This window comes from Nyctibius grandis, chromosome 2 (assembly GCF_013368605.1).
Source record: "Nyctibius grandis isolate bNycGra1 chromosome 2, bNycGra1.pri, whole genome shotgun sequence".
NCBI classification, from domain to species: domain Eukaryota; kingdom Metazoa; phylum Chordata; class Aves; order Nyctibiiformes; family Nyctibiidae; genus Nyctibius; species Nyctibius grandis.
Window position 1 is genome coordinate 99,433,431 of NC_090659.1, and position 22,317 is coordinate 99,455,747.

The 22,317-nt window shown below is 44.8% G+C and overlaps 1 protein-coding gene across 1 annotated transcript; it reads right to left on the reverse strand.

Annotated features, from left to right (window-relative positions):
- Nucleotides 1-4,833: 4,833 nt before the first annotated feature.
- Nucleotides 4,834-13,629, reverse strand: SERTM1 (serine rich and transmembrane domain containing 1). Its single transcript, XM_068395466.1, is given in 3 exon segments — nt 4,834-5,358; nt 5,361-5,737; nt 13,541-13,629. Coding segments are annotated over 2 exon segments (324 nt in total). The 5' UTR covers nt 5,568-5,737; nt 13,541-13,629; the 3' UTR covers nt 4,834-5,241.
- Nucleotides 13,630-22,317: the final 8,688 nt, after the last annotated feature.

A 22,317-nucleotide genomic window follows, 5' to 3' on the forward strand; every position in this document is an offset into this window, starting at 1 on the left:
TGCGTGGTGATTACCATGATGACACTAACATGCTTACCTGGCCTTGAAAGCGAATACACAGGAGGCTGATGCTGCTTTTATCTCCAGTGCTGGGAAGAGCCGTGAAAACATCTTCATCTGGCATCAGCAAAGTGTCCCTGGCCGAGCCCCAGCCTGGGATAGCATCTTGGCCACTGTGGGCCACCCTGCTTATGGGAGGTGTGACAGAGCCAGGAGTTTTGTGGAGCTATGGCGTGAGAGTGGGGCTGTGATTGCAGGTGGGTCCTGTTTGCACATCAGACTGGCTGGCATGACAGAGTTCACTTAGTGTAAAGCAGCTTGAGGGCTGCTCTATGTTATGCCAAAGACATAGGCAAGAACAAGCCCACATTTCTTAGAGAAAAAAGGGACGACTTCAGGCTACTTTTGCACCCTGAATTTGAGGCATGTAATCCTCTGCTGTAGCCACAGAGTGGGGCCATTGTCCTTTGGGAGGGTACGAGGGGCTGTGGACGTGAAAAGGCCATTCAGCTGGGGAAGCAGCTGGGCTGCGATTCACAATGTTTCCTTAGACAACCGTAACAATGTGCAGCGAAAACAGTCCTGTCAAGAAGAATGGGAAGTATATGGACTGCGTAAATAACCTTCCCACGCAGATGTCTTTCCCAGGGATCGCACTGAAAAAAAAGACTCTGAAGGAAAAGAGCTCAAGTACAGCAGAGCATGATGCTCTGTGGGGATTCAGCTTTGCCAGAGTACCAGGGTTAGTGAAAGAGGAGGGCAAACAAGCTGTGTGGAAGAGAAATAAGAATTGTTCCCAAGTTAAAAGATACTTGTAGGAAATCCAGACAAGACTTTAAGCTTACAGAGACAAATCTTTCAGGGGAGCTGGCAGACAGAGAAGGGCTGAAAGCAGAAAATTCATTCAGTGGAATAAACTCTCCACGAAGTTGAAGGGTTGCTAAGTGAAGAGCATGGCACCGTTTCAGGATGGGAATAATTTGGTAATGTTGAGGACAGATGAATATGATGGGTTAACCTGACAGTAGGACCAGGATGACCAGCAGTGCGAGAGAGTCTTAGACACAGAGGCTGCTACAGCCTTTACCAGGTACTCTTTGATTAAATACAGTTAAATGGACCGTATTTGTTGAACTAAAGCAAAATATTTTTTTTCTGTGTGATCCAGAAACTCCTTCTGTTCTTTCCTTATGAATGCTTTATTAGTATTCTTCTTTCTATAGATTTCCAGGTATACTTTGCAACTACCTGAAGCTGTGCAGTCTTGAAGTTATATGTTACTGAAGCTAACGGCACTGTTGCAGTCAGTAAAAACAAAAGGAGCCCAGGGCAAAAGCTGACAGTGAACCCACTCCACAAAACAGCAGCAGAAAAGCTGGAGGAGACTGTGGCTGCAGGCAGGAGAAAGAACAGCTCTTTAGCAACAAGTTATTGAACAAATCACCCCCTAGTAAAGATGATGTTTACTCAGCTCCAGAGCTGAGAAAAACACATCAGAGGAGGCAGCGAGCTAGAAGGCACTGAGTTTTTGCACTGACATGAATCACAGACTCACAGCATGGATGGGGGACAGACTCTGAGGATCATCTGGTCCAGCCCTCCTGCCCAAAGCAGGGTCAGCTGCAGGCACGTTGCCCAGGTGGGCCCCACAGCCTCTCTGGGCAACCTGTGCTTGTGTTTGACCACCCTCACAATAAAATGTTTTCTTGTGTTCAGATGTAATTTCATGTGTTTCAGTTTGTGCCCATTGCCTCTTGTCCTGTCACTGGGCACCACTGAGAAGAGCCTGGCTCCCTCTTCTTCCTCCCTCCCATGAGGTATTTCTAGACATTGATGAGATCCTTCCGAGACTTCTTTAGTCTCAGCCCCAGCTCTCTTAGCCTCTCCTCATGAGAGATGCTCCTGTCCCTTAATCATCTTAGTAGCTCTGCACTGGGCTGAGTCCAGCAGCTCCACATCTCTCTTGTACTGGGGAGCCTAGAACTGCATACAGCAATCCCGGTGTCTCACCAGTGCCGAGCAGGGGGGAAGAATCACCTCCCTTGACCTGCTGGCAGTGCTTCTCCTAATGCAGCTCAGGATGCTCTTGGCCATCTTTGCAGCAAGAGGGCGTTAATGGCCCATGGTCAGCTTGTTGTCCACCAGGACCCCGAGGTCCTTCTCTGCAGAACTGTTTTCCAGATGGTCAGCCCTCAGCCTATCCCCTGGTGCGGGACTTAGCATTTTCTCTTGCTGAACTTCATGAGATTCCTTTCTGCCCACTTCTCCAGCCTGTCCAGGTTTGTTTGGTTTGTGAGAGACAGAAAGAAGGGGAGACAGAGAGAGGGATAGGTAGAAAACACAGAAATGTGATGAAAATTAAGAACCTAATCTGTTTTTCAATTTACCATGGTGGAAAATCCCTGCAACTCTAGCTCAAGTTAACTCAAGCTCAGGTTCTCAGGTTGTATTTGTTGGGGGTTTGGTTTTTTTCTTTTCCTTTTTCTTTTTTTCTTGAAGAACAAATACTTAGTAATCCTCAAAAATGCCATGGTGCTTTTTGCCTGTGGCTTCTCCTGATGCTATTCTGTTGGATCCAACTTTTTTCTACTCAAATCTGTCCTGACGAGAACAGGTGCAACTCAGCTGAAATCATGATGACTGTATATAGTCCCATATGTCACTGCAGAGTGGAAAAAAACTTAATAGCATCTAGTAAACTACAAAACAAAATCAAATGTGTGGTTCCAGTTACCTTTGCTACTTTGTGTAGTCCAAAAAATACTTCTTGCTCTTGTGAAGCTTGACAACTGCTCATTGAACAAAGCCAATGGGTTTTCAACAGTCTGTATTTAATATTAAATGTCTCTACGTCCATAAGCATGAACTAGTAATGGGAAACATATCGCTGGGAATAAATACTCATCTCAGACTGTGGTCTCCTCTCTGGTTTTGATTAAATTCCTGCATTTGCAGCAAAGGAAGAAACAAATTTACTACTCTGTAGGTAAGAGAAAATAGTTGAACAGTTGTTCAGTCCCGATTTACAGTTCATTTATTTTTATCTACCAGTCAACACACAAATACATTCTGTTACATGTTTGGGATTTGGAAGAGCTTTCAGAAAGGAAATAAAGTTTCCTGATCCCTTTTAAACAGTTAACTCTTTTCCCAAGACCTATCATCAATTACAGTGAAAAGTTACTTACAAGATATTTTTGTCTAGATGAATAAAATATTCCAGAGAATAAATAAATTCATCAAACCAGTTTGGCTCAGAGAACCTGCAGGCTTAAGTTCTTTATTAGTCAGCAAGTTCTTTGACCTTTGTAAGGAGCTAATCACCACCAGAAGTCACTACCATGTACCGTACTGTAGGTTCACTTTTAAAAATTGAAAACACCGACTCCAGCATCATCTGTATGTTGTTTGGCACTGAATAGCTGCGTTTCTAATGATTATATTTACAATGGGCTTTCCGTGTTTCTTTTTTAAAGCCTCTGTAGTTAATGGCAGAACGTGTCTTGTTGACGCACGCATTGACAGCTCAGTGGGAGGGTATTTGTAACAAACCTGATCGGGAGGTCTTCTGCAGCTCCCCAACCCGTCCATCTGCTGGGCTGTAGCGCCGAGCGTGGGGAGAGCAGTCACCCTGCTCTCCTGCTGGGACCGTCCCATCACCCAGAGCTACATGTGCTGTTACACCAGCAACAGAAACGGCAGTGATATTTCCATACCCTTCCTTGGATCCTGCCGTGAGAGCAAAATTTGCATGGACTTGAGTGGCAGGAGCGGGCTGTGCTCACATAGTGCAGGAAGGACAGCAAGGAATTGCACAGCACAGTGTGGGACTCTGGTCCTAGGAGGTCACACTTGGCATTTTGAATAATTTGATTGTTTGGCTTGATTTCATTCGCAGCTGACCATGGGATCCTGTTCACAATGCTGCTAGTTATTTTAGTGCAGAAATCGAGTGCTGGGTTACATTTTGGGCAGGTGGAAATCATAACCCAGAGTATGGAACCGCAAAGAGGAGTGAGATTGTGAAAGACCGTCCATTTCTCACCCCCTCATCTCTGGCCTCTCCTTATGCTGATTGGGAAAAGGGGCAGAGCCACTGCCTTTTTCCTTCTCATCTCTTCCTACCCTCTGCAGGTATACCTTGCACCTCCTGAGGGTTGGAGCACAGGTCTGCCTGGCTGTCACGCAGATCCTTATGTCCCCCCTCCACCCCAGCATGCATTTGTGAAATCACAGGACAAAATCTGTCCCAGAAAGTCTTCACCAGTACAATCAGTTTCCATCCCTTCTGGCCCTGCTCACATGAGCACAAACATCTTGTGCCTAAAGGACAGTTACAGGAGCTATTCAGTTGCCAGCTATGGTTGTTGTATGCAGATCTCCAAAAAGAAACCACTGGTTTGTACTGGTATCCATTACGAATAAGCTACAGGATCAGTGAAGGATCAGCGGTGTGATGTTTATGATTCAGCAGCAGAAGCTGCCCTCTGGAGGAACAAGTCATTAGGCAAATGAGATGCAACAGTGTCCAAAAATACCTCCACACATTCAGCAGTGAGCATCGTTATTGTAGTCACTTTACTAAGTTAACCAAAGAGATTCAAAAACTGAAATACAGAGACTTTATACAGAATGAGTTGGGAGTACAAATAAACAAAAGGAACATTCTTCAAGAAATGGATTTTAGTTGTGTTTTATAAACATCAATAAATACTGAAAAAGACGTGAAAATTAAAAAAGAAACAATACCAACAACTTTAAATTGTCCCAAGGACTATATTTATAATTTAAGATGTTTTTTTTATACTTTTTGCAATAGGGATTTCATCCAGAAGTCCTCAGCTAATTAAAAAAGGAAAAAGAAAAGTAGTCAGCATATTACTGATACAAAACCAGGGAAAGGGTCACAACTAGAGCAGAAAAAATGACACATCCAGTTAGAACCATATTACAATTTGGCAGGAATACTCTTAATGAACACTGTGTATGTGTGAGAAAAAGACAGCGTCACTAATACAGGCGTGAAAAGATGATCAAGTGTCATTATCCATTGTCCAAAATGAAAAGGAACATTAGTAAAAGGGGAAATGAAGACTAGAAAAGGAAAAAAAAAAAAAACCTAAGGAAATTTTAAAAGCCACTTCTTCATAATAGTCTTCTAAGGCAAATGTTGCATGCACTACCTCCCCAAGAAACTAGACAAAGCTCTTCCATTCCCCGTGCGTTTCCTTTCATTGAGTTTCATGAAGAAAGATTTGAGAGAGCAGAGCGCTGGGAAGAAATACTACAAACCTCTAAATTAGTGAAAGAACTTCCAGCATCACTATTATATTCTGGGTAGGAGGAACTGGAAGAAAATTATGTTTTTTCAGCCTCTGAAGTGCAATGATCAATAGCAAGAGGAGAAAAGCTAAGAGACTAAGGAATATAGAAACATAGACATAGACATTGGATAAATGGCCGGGTGATGAATCCACTGAAGTTGAAAGAGATGTGGGATACAGCTCCAGAAATGTCCCATTTTCCATGTTTCCTACAAATCCAGATGAAGGGTCAGGTTCTGACATTTTTGGGTTTGTGTAGATCCTGGATGCAAAGCCAGTTTTAGCAGCATAACAAAGGGTTTATTTTAGGCGACCATTTTTCCATCACAATGAAGAGATGACAAGTCAGCCAGTGATCAAATTTATCCTTTACTGCTCAAGCCCAGGACAATGTAAGATTGTATCCTTTAGAACTGCAAGAAAGGGGAAAAAAAAAAAAAGGAAGATTAATTTACTAGCACAAAATGTGATTTAACGTGTGCCTGAGACAATCTAGTTCTTCAGAGTTACAACTTACTATTCCTTAGCACTAAGCTGCAATTCTTCAAGCATTAGCTAATAACTATCTTCATATCTCTGTTTTTCAAAAAGCAGGGAACAGAAGAAATCCTACCCGTCGGTGAATTAAAATTGACCCTTCCCCACCATGAGTTGTTTAACTGAGGAACGGCACAATCAAAAATGTACTTTATATGGAACAGACATATTGGAATCCAAATTTGTCTCATGGATAAAAGCTAGTCAAGGGATGAAAAATCCCTCTCAAGACTTCAGCTCCCCAACCTAGGCCAAGGCTGCTCAACACTGTGATGGATGACAAATCCACTACCATTAGCCACTTACTCCATGCTGCCTTGCCAGAGGTGCTCAGAATGAGAAAACTGCAGACCTGCTTTCTTACTATATATTTATGAAACAGATCAAATGGTTTCAAAGATCAAAATGCATCTCGTGCTAATGCTGTCATGGGGATCTCAACAGCAGGCATGTTTCAGTGAAGTGTTGTAGCTTCTGACGCCTACAAGCAGAATCCCGAGGGAACGGGCAGCCCTGGCAGCTCAGCAAATGCAAGGGGACTATCTAAGGGCAGTGAATGCTAACAGGGAAGAGATCCTGTCTTTGAAAAAGCTTTGCTCTCCAGCCACTTTGTGTTGGAAACCTGGAAGCTCAGGTGCTGGCAAAGGTCAGAGTAGCACAGGATGAGCAGATCATGGTATGCTAAGTTGCTTTTCTTTAAACTGATGTAGTCAGTCCCCAGGTGCAGTCTGGAAGCATAAGAGAAGTCTTGGTGATGGGGAATAGCTTGTACAAAGCTGATGTGCTGTAGCTGATTTACATGGCATAACCCATTGCCTTTGTTTTGATACAACACAGGTAATGCAAGGTGTAAGCGGTGTAGGAAATGAAGCTCATTTTTCTGCATGTAATCTTCCACACGCAATCTGTCTATCCATCCATCCATGGTCAACCTCTCACTGCAGACACCCAGGCACTACAGGGAAAGGCAGTGAGCTTTCCTCCTTCTAGGAAGACAATATCCATACAGAACTACATACCCAGCATGGTCCCTCTCATCTTGACTTTGCTTTCAGCCTTGTTCCGTGGTCCCAGTTCAATACAACTATCTCTAAGTCACAGTTAGAGGCTTTGAGGAAAATCCCATTGATTTTCATGGCAACAGAGAGAGCAAACACTGTCAGCATTAGCCAGAGAGACAGAATCAGGCCCTTGAGGTAATGATGCGACAGTCTGGGGTCCCTTCTTCTGTGTGTGACACAACTGCCCAAGTATCTCTCTGATTTTCCATTAAAGTGTCCCAGCACTGTTCCCAGCAATGTTCTGCCCTTATAATTTTTCTTTTAAACATGCCTACCTCCGCTAATTTAATAAAGTACCTCTTTCTTTAAGAGGCTGACGCTTTGTGACACTGGGCGTGACCACAGAAGCCCCAACCTAAACTAAAGATGCTTAAAAAAGGATAAGGTACTTTTCTGCTGGTGCTGTTTCTTCTCTGAGAACACAGAAGCATCGGAAGACACCCCCCTGAAAATGCTAAGAAGTTTGCTTTGCAGTCACTGAAGTTATTTGCATAGTTACTCGCTGTACTTTTGCACTGTAAATTACATTAGCAGGCTATGCTATATGCTGTAAAATGCCCTAAGTGTCTGAGTAAACAAGGACTACATTAAGTAGCAGGTACAATCTAATCCTATGTTTTTAAACCCCGTTTTATTTTCTATACCTCAGAACTACATCTACACTACTACATAGAACAGGTCAAGGCTATTCTCTGGTCTTGGGGACAACTTGTGTGGCACACTGCATCAAGATGGCTAAACTCCCTTTTATCCCCATGGACAGGCCAATCCTAACCCCAAATATGTCCAGGCATTGCTGGAGGGTGCTAGCTGGCTAAAACCATGCCAGGAGGAGTGCTTGCTAATTCAATAGGACAGATGATGACAGGGCTATGCCCTGGCCTGGATTAATTTACTAGTACATACACATCCATGTTTTCATGGATAAAAGGTTACATTCCAGATGTTCTTTTATATGTTTATTTATTGAATTTATTGTTTTATTGAAGAGCTTTTGGTAGTCTCAATCAAGCATCCCGATAGCCTACAAGATATACAGGAGTACAAAACTGCATCTGCAAATACCAGATAAAAATATTCTTACCCTTGTGGTATATAACTCATACTAATGCATACTAATATATTAAAACAAAACCATTTTATAACCTTAATAGTATTCAGCCCCACAAGAAACAGTATTTACTGTACCTTGTGAAATAAGTCACAACAGACGGAACAAAGAGAGATCCTTATGAGACTATATTCCTTTTGAACTGTCTTTAAATTAGTGATCCAAATTAACTAATGGAACAATATGTGTTCACTTCATGTTCTGGAAGTAGTTAAGTGCGTTATAGCTAATTTATCCTTTTTAACAGATAAGCTTTGATATAGAAGATGTTTATCCTTGGTTACTTATCATAATGAAAAGCAGATCCATTATTAATTGAATTTCTTTATAATAACTTAAGGAATTAATTCACATAAATTCTTTAACATGGCAAAAGTTAAAAGCCTTTAAATTCTTCACAGATTTGAAATCCACTACGTTCTACTTTTACCATTAACAGTTTTGGCCTTGGTACAAGGAAGAACTTTAGTGTAGGACTTCCTTTGAAGTTAGTGGAAAATTTATGGTCTTAAATAGGACTAATCAGAACTTCACAGTTAAGCAGAGATGAGTGCTTTGCTAGATCAGAGCCTTTATAGGTCCTACAATGTCAACTGGGCTATTTTTAACTGAGTATTTTGTAGTGAGATCAGAGGCCATGTAAACTCTGATTCCAAATGACTATGGCCCAGATCCTAGTTGCCTCACTCATGCCGCAGAGTGATGTGGTGTGTAAATGAATCTCAGCATAAAATGTAGCTTCAGCTAAAGTGGCTCTTTGGGTGATATTTTGGGAAGAAAAAAAAAATCTGTGTTATTTTAATCACACAATATGGACCTGAAGTGTAGGGTCCTACTCAGTTTAAAAGGATTTTTAGCAGCCATCTATACCCTGTTAGAGTAAAACAGCAAAATCCTACGGAGTGTGAACATATCTGGTCCTGACATCTGAGTAGCATTCATAGAATAGAATCATATAATCACAGAATTGTTTTGTTTGGAAAGGACCTTTAAGATCATCGAGTCCAGCCATTAACCTTGCACTGCCAAACCCACCACTAAACCATGTCCTTAAGCACCACATCTACTTGTCTTTTAAATACCTCCAGGGATGGTGACTCCACCACTTCCCTGGGCAGCCTGTTCCAGTGCTTGATAACACTTTCAGTGAAGATATTTTTCCTGATATCCAATCTAAACCTCCCCTGGTGCAACTTGAGGCCGTTTCCTCTTGTCCTCTCACTTGTTACCTGAGAGAAGAGACCAACACCCACCTCACTACAACCTCCTTTCAGGTACTTGTAGACAGCAATAAGGTCGCCCCTGAGCCTCCTTTTCTACAGACTAAACAACGCCAGTTCCCCAGGAAAGGTACAAGAAGTTCAGGGAAATAAAATGGATCTGACCCTGATCCCTGATGATGTTCCCTGGTGCTGTTCCAGCATTGCAACCCTGCCAGAGAGCAGCCAGGCCAGCTCAGCCAGCGACGTGGGGCTGGGGTGCAAACGCTGCTCTGGACAGACATGCGGCTACGCAGTCCTAGGGCTGCATGAACCTCTCCCATGCCGCACATCAGACCTCCCAGCCTTCAAGAGGAGGATCCACAACTATTTAGTGCACCACAGCTACTGCTTCGGCTCAGGTTCCTGCTTCTGCCGGGAGAAGAAGGTAAGCAGGGTAACCATTTGTCTCTCTTACCCTAATGCTCCCAAAGGAATAACCCCCAATAAAGCCAGAAGTCAGCTTCACCTTCTTGTTTGGTAATTGGTTCTGTGCATTTCTGAGAACTAAGTAGAACAACAACAAAACATCAAGCCCAAATCTAGTCCCAAAAAAATGATTGGGAATTTTGTCACTGACTTCAAAGTATAATGGTAAAATTGAAAGTGGCTGATACAATTAACCCGTTGTCTTTCCAAGAGCCATAAACCCATCAAGAAATACAACTAGGAACTTTTCCTTCAATCTGTTGTTGGAAAGTTGTTTTGGTTTAAGACAAAGACTTAATTTAAAGTGCTATTGCTGAATGACTGGAGATGGAGAGAAACTCTGACAGGAGAAGGCTTCCCAAATAACCGGTCCTGAAAACTCCTGGGACAGGAGAATTGGGACCTGTCTGCTGGGGGATTCAGATTTTGTGGTGTAGCTGGATCTGGATTACTTTCTCAGAGGCGTCTCTGCAGTCCCAGGACAAGGATGCATGGCTTGAGAAGGCTTCCTGAGTCATCAAGTCCAGCCCCACCACTGAAAATCCCAGGTCATACTCTGCCTTTCTGACACTGGCTGAGTTTTCCTGCTGCTATTACTCCACTGTTAACACAGCCTTGCTGCTCTGATGGGCAAACTGCTTAGATAGATTCATGCATTTCAGTAAAACAACTCACTGTACTAAGGTGGCACAAACTCCACCTCCATGCTCTTCTGGTTTTTTTAGATGTACAGGAGAGTAAAACCTTGTTCTGCTACTTTAGGCCCCAAATATGAGGGCTGGCACAGAAGGAAAGGCTCTGCTAGACACATGGTGTCATTTATACATCCTCGCTTTTCAACCAGAACTATTTAAGTATTTTCCTCCATCCGTGCATTGTTCCTCCATTCATGTCCTTGGTATAAATCACTTTTCACACGTGAGGACAATCACTCTTATTCCAAGGGTAGGGCTACCTGGCAGATACTGTAGGCAGGCTCAGTTGGAGTTTTTCATCTTTTCTTTTATCCTGTGGTAAATGGGAGATAGGCAAATTGGCATTCACCAAAAGCAGGGCAAACTGGGTAGGGGAGGCATTAAGCAAGCCATCACTACCTAAGAGTTAAATCCTAGGCACCATGCAGTATCATGCCTGGGTAGCCATGCCAAAACTATCAACTGTTTGCATCTTTGATGGCACCTGTCATAAAACCTGCTTTTTCAAAAAATGGAAATGTGGTCAGGAGAAGAGGCCTCATCAATTAGCATATGCCCTGGGTGCCAAATTATATGTAATGTATGTAATTTAATCTTGAGCATAGCTGAGACAGAAGGTATCTCCCAGTTCAGTCTAAGGTGAATGTTAAATGAGACTGCAACACTCTCCAGGATGGCATGCAGTAAACAGAGAGCTTTTTCATAGTCCCGATGTCATAAATCCTTTACCGTCCAGTTGCCTGTATTGTATTTCTCTGCATATCTTGATGCAGCAGCTCTATTTCTCCAGGCTCAGTGAAATATAATTTAATGGAGTATACTCACAACCACTGAGGCCCTAAAAATTGAGGAACAGGAAGCAAAGATAAGTCTGGTCGATTCATTTTCTTGGGAGTTCATCAGCCATAAATAAGTACTTTGCTTTCTTGGTTCTTCCTGGCTTTTTATGACTACAAGCTGAGAAATACCTTGTCTATTTCAGAGACTTCAAAATGTTTAAGCAGAGAGACAATTTGACATCAAAGAAAATCAGCTTTTTTATGCTACATAAACTAACATTTTTGTCACAATCTCCCATCAACCCCTTCTTTACAGGTAGAAAGTATTCTAAAAAGTCCTTATTGTCAACAACCCCTAACAAAGGATAGCTTAATTTGCCTTTACCATAGTTACAACAGTGAGGTCCCTCATCCCGTCAGACATCAATAAGCTGTTAATTGTATCTGCCTTCCTTGCCTAAAAACTTAAAACCCTTTTGGCTGATTTCAGCCCAATGTATACAGAAAGGCAGAGGATGAATACAACAGAAAGATTAGATTTCTACTGTCTTCTTCAAAATGGAGGGCTCTGTGGATGGCAGGCAGTCGCTTGCTGGCCCAATGCAGAACAGCCGAAGAAGGCTGCGCATGTCAGATGTCCACGGATCTTGGCAGAAGGAGGCTCTGGCCACCAGGCTTCATCATCTCTGCACACACTGTCCTCCTGCAAATCCAGTTGCACACACATGTGTCCTGGGGGACACACTGATGAGGGTCGAAGAAGCACACCCCCACACTAGTGGAACAACGTGCCCAGAAGGGATGACGTGGGACCATCCCCCTGATGGGGAGGATCTGGTGGTTAGCAGATCCTCGATGGCACTGAAATTACTGGCCGTTAATCTGGCTAAGAAATGGCTACGAAAGGTAGATGAGTTGCAAGATGGTACTCCGTGTCTGTACAAAAATTGCTTGCTCCGTATGAGGCAGACAGCTTTTTGTTTTGAGTAGGAGAGGGGAGGCAGAGGACATTCATTAGAGATGACACTAATTATCTCTATGAAAGGACTCACAAGTGTGTTCTCTGCTCTCTTTTGCCCTTTTGGAAAGTTAAAGCCAGGAGTGAGCAGATAACGATATCATCCCCTCATGACCTGAAACCAGAACGACCTCTCCTTCGTTCAGCATCAGGGTGGGAAGAGCAGGAGAAGGATTGTGCGGGTTCCCAGAAGAGAGCCCAGGCAATACGGTGATGCCAGTTCCAGGATGAAAACTCCTCATCCCTAAAGGTGTGTCACCCCCTCAAGTCCTGTTGTCACAGTGATTACTTCCAAAAGCTGGAAGCAGGTTTTCACTAGTTCTATTAAAAAGATTGAGGTTTCTCTTGACCTTCACTAACTTGATACATATACAAAGGCCAGCAAGCTTCTGGTTTAATTCTTCCATCTTCCCGCTCACCACCTTCGTTTTCTACATTTATTTCCTTTAGCATATAGGACTATATCACTGCATATGGTCCTTCCAGCTAACACGTAACACAAAGCATTTAATGCCATTAAAAATATGTTTGCATGCTCATACCAAACAGAGAACCCTTCAGCCTTGAAAGGCAATTTGCTCTAGACTGGAAAAATGTAGCAACTTAACATCATGCAACTAAATTAGACAGTAGCTCTAGACAGAAAAGAAAAGAGCAACCATTTATTCCATTGAAAATGTAGATAGATTAGGTAGGAAAGGCAAAGAATGATTGCTCACTTGGAGTTTAGCAAGAATATGATCCTTAACAGTTCTTATTCTTGCACAAATGGCTTTGGCAATGGAAAGACAACAAGTAAGTAGGATGCTTCTTTTTCATGTTACAGATGGATCCTCCAGGAGCAGAGAATCCTTTTACCAGTCTGCCTGGGAAACAGAATCAGTCACCAATTGACTCAGTAAAAAAGTGCAGACAAGGAAAAGGAAAAACTATTTCCTGCCACAAGCAAAGTCTTCCTTTTAATTTATGATCTACTTTCATTTTTTTATTATGATTTAATATGATTTAAATTTATGACTTTTAAAATCTAAGAAGGCAAGTGCCCAGATGGCTTGGTTGCAGGTTAAAATCAAGTTATATTTTGTTTGAGGTTTTGTGTGGGGCTGGGAAAAGGAAACTCTCCAAGCCATAGGATACTTAGATTAATTCAGATAGGATCACATGCTTGTATCATTTGCATTTTCCATGGATCTGCAGATGATAAAGTTATTTAGACCAATGTAAAGCAAAGACATCATGACCTGGGACCAGACCTAGAGCCTGTCAGTTGAATCTGCTCCTTAAAAGTAGGAGAAAAACAAGCAAAGAGAATGAATAAAATACTTACAAGCAGGAAGATATGGGGGTGCAAGCCAAACGTCCAATGCGCAGGATGCGGTTAGTTATCACACTCAAATCTAAAGGGACTGCATGCTGAGAAAAGCCCCTATAAAAAAGCAAATCAAAGCTGAAGAGTTTAGTAATAACCACATTAATAAAAAAAAAACAGGAAAGAAAAGTGCTGAATTTTGACTGCTCTCGGTGGCAGACATTTCAGAAGAAAACAAACCGACTGGAATCCTGGCTTGTGTTTTATTCCTGCTAGCCACATTCTTCTACTGTCCAGTTACAGCACTGCATGTATAATATAAAAACCATGCTTATCTCTTGATCTCTGCTTTACAGCCATGCCGTGATAAACACCTTTCCCCTCTTCTTTCACAGAGTGCTCCAGGACCAAGACAACCTGCTGTCCCCTGGCACTGCTTTAAGCACCGGAGCCCTGTATCTGCATTCCAGTTCATTTCACATTATCCCCTAAAGACTCCTGCCAGGAATCAGGTCTTTCTGGATTACACTTCATTATTTATTTGTTCTCTTTATTTCAGACATCTGCACTTTAATTTCACTCACCTGAAATCCCCAAACTGAATATTGTATATGCACAAAGATAGCTAGCAGATTTTTGTGTGCTATATTCGTTCAATACCTAAAATTAAAATATGGCCCCTGAACTGTTTTGAATAAGGCAAATTAAATTGATTGTATATGAAGAAACAATCCCAGATGATGCAGATTAAAGCAAAAGTAGGGTCACTTTCAAAAAGATCCTTCCCTCCGGGAAAGAAAAGACGCTTGCACAATCATTATACATCTCAGAGCTCTACCCTTTCAGCACATTTGGTTTGAACTGCATTAGAGAAGCAGATCTCTGGGGATGAATGTTAATGCATTGTTGTGTTGCCTTCATCCCTTCAATCACTGAATCACTTATGGTTTAAGCCTGTTCAAGTTCAATAAAGAAAATGATCTAGTGCAGCTGTTAAAAGTCAGCATTGTTGAAATCCAAATGTTTTGAAAACATTGATTATACTAATGTTCCACCCAAAGGGAGTCGGACAGCTTCCTGACCACCTCCTCATGCAGAAACAGAGAGGTGGGAGGCTGCAGGTGAATCCCGAGGTCAGCATCCCCAGGGATGGACCCAGCGGGTCCTCTGGATGCGAGGGCATGCACCCCATCGCCCAGAAGCACGTAGGCTGAGGCAGGTGGTGGTACTGGGATGGACACGGGGATGCAACAGCCCCCGTATACCTTTTCTCTGGCAAATCTGCCTTGTGTAACAAAGACCTCGATCCTATGCCCCTCAGTTTTCTCTGCTCATAGCAGAGACCCTTCCCCTTCCCTTTGTTTCTTTCAGAGCATCTCTCTCTGGGGAAAGAGGCACGAATGTCTGCAACAGGGACTTTAAACAAAACAAATATAAATGATTTTGTTCCTTTTGCAGCTCTCTTTTGTCTCCACGAGATCTTCTTTAGTCCCTCACCCCCCAGATACACAGAGCACTGCTCTTGCCCATTTAACCCTTCATTCAGTACAACATCCCAATCCCCAGCAAGGTGAAGGGAACGGCGGAGCCTACCAAATCTTGAGCTGATTAAACACGCCAGAGATGCAGTGCAAAACACAATAGATCCTCAAGGCTCTTTATATGTGTGCATTCATATTCAAATGGCAAGCGTACACAGTGAGATGGAGAGGTCTGAGCTTTTATTTACCTTTAAAGAACACAGAAATATTTGGATGAGAACATCAAGAAGCTTATCTACAGGCATACACAGTTGCATCCCACGGTCCTTCATCCTTTTTTGCACCAGTCTAATGCCCTTCGCAGCTATTTTCATGGTTTCAGCTGTGGCAGTGGCCCACAGCTGAGGCTCGCACTGACCATGTTCTGGCACAGCAGGATTTGGCCCAAACACTGTATTCACTCCCACTGCCAATAAGATACGTGAGGAGCAGGGACTTACTGTTCCCTGTATCTCTCGGGCTTTGAATGGGGAAAGGAGTCTCATCGCCGTACATCTGGGACCTCAGATGGGGAAACAGGACCCTTCATGGTCCTGCCACCCATGGGAGTGTGAGTCTGAATTCACCCAAAGGACACGTAGTCACCGTGGAAATCAGTGTCCTTCCTGTGTTGGTTTGCTAAAAATATTTATTTCCTACTTCTGTTGAAAATTTCCAGTGAAAAATTACAAGTTGCTGAAAAAAAACCCCTGAAAACTCAAAAGCCTACTCTTCGTTAACCATAGTGAAATATTTGATTTCTCAGTGTCCAGTCCCAGCTTTATTCTCTTTATTCCCACTCTGAATAACTTTTGTTCCTGTTGGCCACTTTCAGCCAAATTCAGCGCCACGCAGAAACCTCAAAGACAGTTGAGTTCCTAAAGTTTAATAACAGCAGATGATCAGGAAGAGGAGACACGAAGGTTCACACAACCATTTGGTTCCCCATAATAGCTTTGGGTCTCAGTAATTGACTTCTACAGTCAAACACAGCCACTGAGATACCACTGCCAAACTAACAGACCGTGGGTGCCCATGGAGACAGCAGGCTGGAAGGAGGTCCAGGGAAGAGGGAGGAATTGGTGAGTATGAGGATTCCTTAATTTCTGCATTTTGTGGAATGACTTCTTGTTTGATTTCTTGCAACCCCAAATTCGAAAGTTTTGTCTGAACAGAAAATTTAGTGTAGGGTAGAATGGCTGCTTAATTAGAAATGTATTGTTTCACAGTGCAAAAAGAAAGGAAGGTAAAAAAAAATTTTAAAAATTCAGTTAAAGCCCATTTCCCTCAGTGGAACAAGTATATGAAAGTATTTCAGCTGCTTCTGTCTTGCCGTCTCCTTTCATGGTTGAGTCATCCCGTTCCTTGCAGAGGCGGCAAGCGGCTGTGTGGAGCATCCCAACACTGATAAGCCTCTCGGGAGAAGACGTCACCCAGCACGTGTGGGGTGATGGTGATACAATTAATCTCAGAACAAACAAAAGTTAATTAAGTTTTGTTCGCTCGTGCCTGACTCCTAACATGGGCTCCCCATAACCACCTTTTGTATCTGACACAAGCGGACCAGCACTGGGCTCCACGCTTGGGGCCAAATGGCCAGTTCTGCGTTCGCCCTTCCTGAAGCTGCACAGACTTCTCATGGGGCAGTGCTCCATCTCCTCCACGTTTACTCAGAGCAAAACCCATCAGATAAAATACCAAGCCCCAGGGCAAGCAGTCCTTGTTATCAGAGCTTGCTTTTGTTCCCCATCACACTCACCTGTGAAGCTAACAACTTGCAGGACTCAGACCCTCAGGTTTGGCACCCTCCAGGTAAAGGGGGAAAAACCCTCTGAAATACCAGGCACAGTCCCCTTCACCTACCAGGAACACAGTTTTAGGACTAAATGTGGCTAAATCTGGAAGTGAATGGATTTAAGGTCTCTGCTGTCCCCTCCAGTGCTGCGGCACAGCATCCTGCCTGATGCCAGAGGAGGCGGCTGCACACACGGGTGCAGCTGAGAGCCTCCCTCTTGTACTCCATGGGGACACATCCACCCGCCGTGGGCACACCGTGCTGGCAGGTCTCGGGAGCCCTCCCTGCAGGCTTCAGCAAGGGGCTCTGCTGAACAGTAAGTGGCCTTTAACTTCACTAGTAAAGGGGGTTATTAGTCCTTAACTAATGAAGTTGTGACCCAGGGAGTGGAGCCTAGAGTAAGAAGAAAACACTTTCCTATGGTAAAATTCAGCTGACACATAGGCTTCAGTGTATTTTATAAAAACAAACAAAGTATATGCTCCATATCAAACCCTAAAATGTCAAGCAGATTTCATTTTAACCTCCTTAGAAATCCTGGCACAATACAAATCTAGCACAGAAATTTGTACACTTTATTCAACAGAAATCTCTGTTAATGCATCCTTTTGTTTCAGAATTTTTTCTCCCCAAAAAAGCAGATTCAGTCCCAACTACGTACTGTGAACTTAAATGTCAAGGGAATTTTAGGCACAGATGTGCTATCACAGCAACTCTGCTGGCTGTAACTCTGCTTCCAGACTCGGCTGCCTCAGCCTGCTTTACCAAGGGATGTAAGGAAACGGCCTTTTCCTTCGATTCCATGGTTCCCCTCAATGGTGTAAGAGAAAAGATCTCCATCCTCACGCCATTCCTTATTTTACCAACACAGGCTGCATGCCCTCCCTTGACAAAGAGACGGTGGCATTACCATATCAGTAGCTGTGTGCATAATATTTACGTAATATTTACGTATTGTCACTGTTTGCAATAACTTATGCAAAGAGACACGGCTGTGGCGAAGGGAGTTGCAGTGAACCACGCTGTAATGTGTAAGCATAAGGGGGCAGGGTTGTACCTGAAATGCCAAGAAGAGCAAGTGAGGATAACACAGACTATGGAAGGAGAGCTTCTGCTGGGGCTAGATAGAGTCATCTGTGCAACACTGCCTCTCAGGTGTCCTAGCTTTAGAGGACACTGTTCTGCTCAAATCTAGAGCCAGACTTAATTCCAGTGACAGAGATGCGTGCCAGCACGGGTGAGGGCTTGTCTCAGCATCTCACCAGACAGCAAAAGCAAACGTGCTGGGACGTGTCAAGGAAATTAATGAAATGACGGACAAGGTGCCTATACGAAGCTACAAGTGCGTGCAAGGGAAGCTCAGGGAAATACAAAGGTGATAGCTTGAGGGAGACAGATGCAGAGAGCACGGGCTGATTAAAGCCTGGGAGGTATGTCTTGGTAAAGCAGGACAGGTGGTACGTCATGTACGGGGAGACTATTGAGGACACTTGAAAGTGAAGCCTGCGGCTGACATGTCTGATGCTGGGGAGAAGGGGGAGCAGCAGAAGGACTGACAAAGAGGGGAGATGCAGCCGAAGCGGCAGGCTGAGAGGTGGGTCTTTGCAGCAGCGCCGTGGATCGACTATGCCGCAACAGGATTTCCTTTGCGTACGCCAGGAAAAGGAGGTAACCGCAGCCATGAAGACACAAGGGCAGGAGTGCTTGCAAGAGAGTGCAGGAGGTAGAGGTGAAAATGCCTTGACTTTTCAGTATTAAAATTCCAAGTCTCAAACCTATCAGGAACACCAGATTTTTCAGTAACTTCTGGATGTACTCTATGGTTGAGCTAATTCCTCTTCTGCTTCTGCATAGATGGGGTGCCAGGAAGAAAACGGCACTGCTTCCTGCCTCTGATGGGGAATTTACAGAATACCATTTATAATTTGCGCTGCACCAGTAAGACCCAATTACAAACCAAGACACTTGGCAGACACAAGCTATCCGAGCCAGCCTTTTACCTCTGAAAAGGTTAACAAAATGCAAACAGCAATAACTTCCTACGCCAAATATACTCATACACATACACTCACCTATTTAGTACTAGAGTAGACTTGGATGCTGAAATAGCCCAGGACCCCTTCCCCAACAGTGCAAGGTCCTACAGCATTTCTCCTGTTGACAGCGATGCACACGTATTGGGTATAGCAAGCAGCAGCCTGCAGGCAGGCAAGCCTGCATGCCAGAGCAGAGGAAAGCCGGGGAAACATGAAGGAGACGGGGGTGACGTGCCTGCCTCTTCTTCCCCCACCTTGGGTGATATGGATGACCCAGTCTGAGGTAGAAGTGGGGTAGGAAGGCAGCCAGTACCCAGCTACCACCAGCAACAACCATCCCTAAGAGGGACAAGCCCTTCTAGACATTATAGCGGAGAGATGGAGGTGGTGGTTTCAGCTTGCCCTTCGTTTCAGTCTGTTCAGGCACAAAAAAGTCAGAGAGGGGTCAAAATGACTGTAAAAAAGCAAAATCATAAGGAAACAGACCTCCATCCTTCAGACAGATCCCTTATCATAGTAAAACTGCCAGCACTATGTACATCCTATATGACCCAGATTTTATATATTTATTTTATTCATCTTTCTCCCATTCTCCTACAATTACCTGAAAATTAAATTTAATAATACTCAGTATGCATTCCTAGTTTTTTTTGCTTATATAACTATTAAGCAACGTGGCAAATGCTCAGTCCTTTACCACTATTTTCACAATCTCCCTCTTAACTACTGTTTAGCATTTGCAAGGGTAGAAAGAGTTTGCTTCACTTGCTTTCTGTCCCGAACTTCATTACCCCTACTGAGATGATACTGTAACAGCCTGCATCTTTTAGCTAGACATAAAGTGTTTGTAAAGGGCACGTTTTTGTGCATCCGTCCTATTTTTCTTTTTCCACGTTGTGCTGTCTAAGCTCAGCTCTTCTCCCAGTACACTGGATAGGCGTTTTACAATTTATTTGCAGAGGGAGCAATTCCTTTCCTGTCATCTTCCTGCAAACAATGTGAAAGAGCACACGGGTGGCAATCTACGCTTACACTCACAGAGCCAAAAATGTGCTTGCACAGTGATGACCCAACGCCCTGCGCTATCAAACCCCCAGTCCGCAGCATCATTCAGAAAGGGAAACCAGCCCGTGCCTCCCTCCTCTCGGCATCCCTCCTTCCACAAGCAGCGCACCCCAGACGCTGTCCCCACGCTCTCCCAGAGCGCTCCCCTCTCCGCCTCCAGCAAAAGCAATTTCTCCGAAACGACAAAGCGTTCATTCAATACAAGCACTTTGACAACCCACGAAGTCAGTAAGGACAAAAACAGGTTCTTTCCAAAACACATTTGGGAAGAAATTAAACATAGGCCTAACACATACCTAGGTTCAACGCCTGTGAAAATCAAATGCCCTAGATTACGACACACGAAAGACAGAACACGCAGAAGGCTCTCCCGGAGCGGTGGCAGCCGGGGAGGCACGGAGGGCAGGCACTGCTCCCTGTGCGGGAGGGCAGGCACTGCGCCGCGCTTCCAAAACCTGCCGGGAGACCCGCTTCAGCGCGGGGAAGGCACCGCTCGGCACCGGACAGCGAGAGGAAGCGGCGCTCGGTGCTGCAGAACGGGGAGCAACAGTTCTCAGCGGAGCGGCTCAGCCGTACCCGGCCGAGCCTCTACTCAAAGCCAGCGCACGCATAAAGCGCGCCGGGATTTAGGCAGGGGGAGAAAAACCACCCCAAACCCCAAGTGCCGACCGCCCTCACAAAAGGATCCCGCCGAAACGCTTCGGCTGAGGCGTAACCGGCAGCGCGGCGCCCTCCCGCCGCAGCCGCCCCGCCGGGGACAGCCCCGCGCCCCGCGCCCCGCTCACCGCGCCCGGCTCCGGCCGCAGCTCCGGCCCCGGCTGCCGCTCCCGCTCCCGCCGCGGTCCCGCGCGGCCGCGGAGGCAGCACCGCCCCCGGCCCGCCCCTCGCCCGTCCCCGCCCGCCCGCCAACCCCAGCCCCAGGGGCGGGGGCAGTCGCTGCCCCTTCGCTCGGTCCGGGGGCGGCTGGCAGCGCGGCGGAGAGTGTGGTGCCGGCCCAGCGTGCCTTCCGTGTGGGAGTGCGGACAAGGTGCTTCATTCACCTTGCGGGGGGACCAACCCCCTCCGCCTTAGTGCTGTCAGGAGGGTGAAAGTCACCGGGATTTATCGGACATCACACAAACCCCCACTGACGCCTGGCTCTCCCCGTCCCGCGGCTGTCCCGCAGCACACACCGCTGAAGCGTGCTGCTCTCCAGCTCCCGAGGCTGACCCTGCTCCGAACAGAGCCTGCTGCCTACAGCTGCCCGGGCAGAGCAGCCCGTGGGAAACGCAGGCTCCTCCGGGAGAGTCCGCAGAGGGCCAGGTCGGAGCACCACAACCGGGAGCTGGGCACGGCGAAGGAGTGGGTTAGAAAAGCCGGCTCCCTGGGACATGGAACCCGCAGGTGCCTTTCCGAAAACTCTTCCAAGTTTTCAGGAAAGCTGCTGAGGCCCTCAAGGATACTTTGACATCATTTACACAGGACTGAATTAATAGTTGTGCCAAGACCAGTGGAGATAACACATATAAAGTAGCGTAAATAAAAACAAAATCTGGCTTTGCCAGTTCGTTTAGAGTGACTTATGTACAGATATATGAACTGGAATAAAATACTGGGAAAACGCTGGCTGGCTGGGATACATTTCCTTCCGTGGACACTGGAAGGAAAGGCTCAGCTGGCTTCTGGTGCACTTGTCTCATCCACTATGATTTTTTTGGCCAAATGACTTTACTGTGGGTTATAAATCAGCGATGAGCACTGCGAAGAGCAGATGGGGAGTTTAATGCACCCTCTGCAGCTCCGTCTTGTGTCTGGCTAATGTCCATGTGCAGTTCTGAAAAGGATGTTGGAAAAGGTTGTTCTTCATTTTAAATTGCTCCTTGGGAGCTGCGCAGTTCGTGATGTGCTGCGGCGGCACTGCTGTGAGATGTGCTTTCTTTGATATAGCCTATACCATTTCAGTAGAACAGTGACTTGGGATGTCATGAAACAAAGTCAGTTTTGGAGGAACGAGACATATGAAAAAGTAAATAAAATGCAAATCTTTAAGGGAAAATAATTCCCAAAGAATGAAGCAAATTTCTCCTTGATAGTAACCTTTGAAGTCAGTGGCTTACAAAAAAAATGGGTTTGCATTTCAAGTGGCAAAATTGCCCTTTCTATATTTTACCTATTAAAAAGGAAGTCAGTGTTTTTGTGGTTTTGTTTTTTTGTTTGTTTGTTTGTTTTTTTAAATTTGACTCCTCAGGCAGGAAAGTCATGTGTATGGTATATGAACACAAAAAAATAGAGTATCAGTTACTGCCATGGTATCCCTAACCTGCAAGCAGACCACTGGCTCAGTTCAACTTGTAGCCACTGCAGAAAAGGGCACGTTTGACAGTGGACTTGCTGATTACA